At 37.8% G+C, this 4987-nt stretch overlaps 1 protein-coding gene across 2 annotated transcripts in view; it reads right to left on the bottom strand.

The window, feature by feature from the left end:
• Positions 1-4733, bottom strand: part of BLM (Bloom syndrome, RecQ helicase-like) — a 77164-nt gene extending 72431 nt beyond the window's left edge. For both annotated transcript variants that reach the window (XM_006867149.1, XM_006867148.1), the window contains exons 1-3: positions 4636-4733; positions 2945-3648; positions 1413-1572 (exon numbers count right to left, since the gene is read on the bottom strand). In XM_006867149.1, the coding sequence (XP_006867211.1) occupies positions 1413-1572; positions 2945-3648; positions 4636-4733 (962 nt within the window). The remainder of the gene's footprint in view (positions 1-1412; positions 1573-2944; positions 3649-4635) is intronic.
• Between the last annotated feature and the right edge of the window lie 254 nt (positions 4734-4987).

Consider the following 4987-nt stretch of genomic DNA (forward strand, 5'->3'; position numbering starts at 1 on the left):
TCGCAGCCCGATTCGTAACCACTACGCTACCAGAGCTCCTTATACTCAGAGCGGTAGTTACTCTAAATACCAACAGAGAGGGAAAGAGTCTTCAAATCAAGTATCAATGCTATTCGCTCTGTGCACCTGGTAGATTAAGGATGGGCAACTTAGACACTGGCTATCTAAAATGAGGGGGCAATAAAGGCACGAAGTGACTGGCTTTCAAGGTTTCAAGAGGGAGCTTAGTTTAAGAGTGTGAGGGGAAAGAAAGAGTCCCCACTGAATAGCTTATCATGTTGTCTAGATGCGTCTGGTGAAAGGAGATGGGCATAAGATTCGTAAGATTCAATAGTGAATAACTGTTATCATGACTAATAGCAACCGTCACACTTGTAAAGGTACAGTCCAGAAACAGAGGACCCTAGGACCATGAAGAAAGAAGCGCACAAATAGAATGCGGGACCTTATCCAGAGAAGCAGCAGCGCCAGAGATGGAAGCAGAGATGGGGGCATGGAGAGGGGGCACGGCTGAGGACTCTAGATTCATCAACTAAGAAAAGAAGGAGTAAGAACTGGTGGCCAGGAGCAGACTTGCAGAATGTGTCCTTTGGAGATGTAAATTATTATGTATGCTTGAGAGGTTTTTTTTGTTTGTGTGTTTTTTAAAAAGCTAAAGTGGATAGAAATACTTTTAACTGATGGTATATGGAGGATGGTATAATGTAATGAAACAAGTTATATGAATTGTTGAATGTGAAACTGATGATGTGCCCTGTAAACTTTCACTCAATCCACAATAAAAATACTAAAATCCTAAAAAAAAAAAAAAGAATAGTGATAATGGAAGTACACCATGAAAAATATAATCAATGTCAATGAACTCTAAATGTGGAAGCTGTTGTGTTGGCAAATGTTTTGGCATACTTTATGCCAAATGTGGGCACATTTTAGCCACAATTAAAAACAAAAACAAAAAAGTCACCTAGAAAAAGGAAATTAGTGCCAATTAACCACAATCAGAGCAACAATTTGTTAGAATGTAGTGAATACCAAATACAATGGACAAGTCTACTCTATAGGGTTTAATAAAAAAAGATATCTCACTTACTAATTCACTTTCCTAATAATGGATTAGCTTTGGAACTTTTCATATCTAAGAGTTTGCCAATATCTTTAGGAATATATTCCTTATGTCAAAAGCAAGTATATAAAATTGCACTGAGGTTCCATGTAATTAACCATAATGGGATTTTACATCTTTAGAGTATTACCTATTAAACAAAATGTATAAATAGGGATTTTTCTTAATGCTTCCTTCCATTTGAATGAAAAATAAACTTTGCACAATGTATTCATTTCTTTAGAAATTATATAATTAGATTATGTTATCCCAGAAACAACCAATAATGTTTATTAATGATCTATTTTACCTAAAACATTTTAAAGAGGAAGAGGAGGCAGAAGTTTCTTCTTCTGGAGAAGGTGGAACAAAATCTATATCGTAATCATCCTCATTCAGTTCAATACATGGAGGTTTCTCATTTGAGTGTAGTTCCGTTTCTTCCAAACTTGTCTTCTTTTCACTGTTATCTAAAGTAAAGCAGTTGATGAATATAGGTTATTTTAATAATTAACGAGACAGAAAGAACAGGGAATAAACACTTAAGAATGAGTGCTTTGGACAAGTTATAAATGATAATATCACTTTATATATGAGTCCTCCCTTTCACACAGTAATGTTTACTTATTTTTCCATAAATGTGCCTTCAGTCCATTGGATTAGACCCAATGAATGGTGGATTGAGGCCAAAGATTTGCTTAACGATTTTCATGAGTGTCTCCAGTTAAGTTATAAAACCTATATTTAACATTAGCATTTTCCTTTTCACTCATATTTAGATAAGGATTGTCGCTGCCAAGTCAGCTCCTGACTTCAGGCGACCCATGCACAATGGGGCAGGACCATTGTGATCCACAAGGTTTAAAGTGCAACACGCAAGTCTCATAATTGCACAAACATTGCTGTGTGTGGAGATAAACTGGCTCTACCACAAACGTTTCCTAATTATTCAAGTCTACCAGATTCAGTGCCTCTCTCACAGACTACGCTGGAAAACACAATGCCATATTGCAGCTCCCTGGTTGGTGGCGTAGTGGTTACAGTGTTGACTGCTAACCAAAAAGGTTAGGGGTTCAAACCCACCAGCTGATCTTCAGGAGAAAGATGTGGCAGCCTCCTTTAGTCCTGGAAATTCTACAGAGCTCAATGACTCAATGCCAGTTGATATGGGATTTACTTTTCATTAAATTTTCTCATAAGCATCAGCAACATAATTGATTGGGCTAATTCTGCTTACTCTCAATTACTTTTCAGCCTTCTCTGACTCAATAGTAACTTTGATGAGATTCACATGATCAGAAATGATAATTTATAGTCAGAAACTATTTCATAAGATTGGATATTTCCACATACAGCCAATTGCAGCTATTAAGTTTTAGACACCTAATAACTATAAGACCTATTCAGAATATAATTTGAAAGTAATTCAAAATACTTTAATAGCATGATTAGATCACATCATACATCAATATGAGGAGGCAGCAGCCATAACAAAACTCTTAATATAACGGCTTAGTTTGACTTCACAGTTCTACCACTAACCAGCCATAGAGCTTTAAGTTCATCATTTTCACCCCTAGGGGCCTTATTTTCTCCAAGTGCAAAATCCTTTGGTGATTACATAAAAGCCACCACAGAAGAAAACCTTCCTTCTAGCAGTCTCCTGCCATAAGAATGTGACCAGCAGATGGTTCACCAAGCATCTCTAGAGACTCTACGATCCTTAAGGACAAATCAGTATCATATTCACTGCTGTCTCCAATGCCTACCTTTCAATTAACAGATAAAACCAACATACTGAAATGAAGATAAAAGAACTTTTTTTTTTTTTTTTTTTTTTACCTCTTTCATCTCCCAAATGAGTTTTTAAAGAGTGATTCTCTTCATTTACAAGCCCTTTGGAAAGGGGTTCATCCTCTATGCAAATCACATCGCAACTTAACCATTCGGAGTCATTCTGTAGTTCTTTAGTCAAATCCACTTGCTCGCTTTCAGTAAAGGAAGACGTCAAGTCAGCCTTTCCTGTATTTGCTTTTGGAAGCTGTGCTTTTAAAATGTTTCTCTTAGTCTTTCTGGATTTCTGGGCAGTGCTTACTCTTACGTTGTGGGTTTTGAGTGGTGTAACAAGTGCTTTTGAATTCTTAGAAATGGCAAAGTCATCCAGATCATCCCAATCATTGATGGTAGTAATGTAAGAATCTGATGAAGAGCTGAATTCTAATTTCTTGAAAGCAACATCATGCGATTCCCTCAGAGCTGGTGGTGTGCTTTGGGCAGTACATGCATCTTCCTGTGGAGTCTGCAACAAAGCCAGTGGTTTTGAGCCACCCCTTGAGGTTTGTTGTACAGCTGGAGCAATTTGAACGAAGCTATGGAGCCGTGTCTGTTGACTTGTGGGGAGAGGCGCTGGCTCACTGAAGGAAAAGGCCTCAGCAACATTAACATCTTTGTCACTTAACACGGGGGTTTTTGGGGTTTTTGCTACTGACACACTAGTCCCAGACATATCACTATCAGAAGATGTTTTCTTTTTAAAAGTGAAACCTCTGAAAAAGAATTGAAAATACTGAATTAGACTATTTTAACAGAACTCGAATTAAATGATCAGATAAGCCAACTCTCTTGATTTCCAAAACCTGTAAGGTCACCTACATTAATAATTCTTTTCTACGCTTTGATCCTTCCTACTCCGAGGCTATAAGCAGTTGTGAGCCTATCCAGGCCACTCCCATTACTTTCCCGAGCTGGTAACAAAAAACAAAAACAAGAAAATTGCCATAGAGTTGAATCTAACTCCTGACAACCCTCAGTGTGCCAGAATAGATGTGTGCACCATAGGATTGTCAACGGCTGATATTTTTAAAGAGGTCAAGCCTTTCTTCCTTTTCTGCCTCTGGGTGGGTTCAAACCTCCAACCTTTAGGTCAGCAGCTGAGCACTTTTGCTACTCTGATGAAAGCTTTATGGGGGAACAGAGTTAGAAATTGCTGGCTAAGCTGAGCTCTGAAAGACACATAACAGAGGTCAGAGTTAGGGATATCTGCTGAGTCTAGTGACAGAAGGATCAATGGTGACTTATGTCAAGCCCCCAGAATAGTGCCTGGAATCTGGAACGTGTACAATAAATAATATAAAATATTACTGGATGTTTTGAGATGAGGTTTGAAAATAGCATGGCGAGGGCAGAAATAGAGAGGTGTCCCTTCCTTATAAATTATTTTTGGAGAGGGTATTCAATGATATTAAAATATTAAAGATACACATTTCCCCAAATTAACAAGATTCACACTATTCACTCATCCAACAAATATTTACTGAGCAAATATTATGTGCCAGTCACTGTGCAAAGGTACAGAACAACTTATTACCTGGCCCTGTCAAAAACATGCTTTGCCATTAATTTGCAAAGCAGGAAAGTCATTTAACCTCTGAGCTTCATTTCTTCATCTGTCCGATGAAGGAGTTAAACCAAACATTACACTTGTATGATTAGCAAGTTTGCCGGTAAAACAGCAACCCAACCAAACTACTTACAAAGATTTTGGTTTTGAAAGACTTAATTGATTATTAAGTTTTCTGGCTGAATGGCGTTCTAGTTGCTCCTGTAGATTATTTTGAGGGACAGCAGCCATGATCCTAAAAAGTGAAGGGAAAAATACAACAGAGTTAAGTACTTTGTATTAATCACAGTATATATTGGGAAAGGGAGATTGAGTCAAACAGATATTGTCCCAGTTGTGCCCAGATTAACAAGAGACATTGTGTCAATAGGGTAGAGTGAATTTACAACTGTTAGCTAACCTTCAGAAGGCTCTCCTGAATGTCAAAATGACCAGGTTTCCCACCCAAGTTAAAATGAACACAAAAGACCTGAGAGAAGGAGTCA

Source organism: Chrysochloris asiatica, unplaced genomic scaffold, assembly GCF_000296735.1.
Source record: "Chrysochloris asiatica unplaced genomic scaffold, ChrAsi1.0 scaffold00101, whole genome shotgun sequence".
NCBI classification, from domain to species: domain Eukaryota; kingdom Metazoa; phylum Chordata; class Mammalia; order Afrosoricida; family Chrysochloridae; genus Chrysochloris; species Chrysochloris asiatica.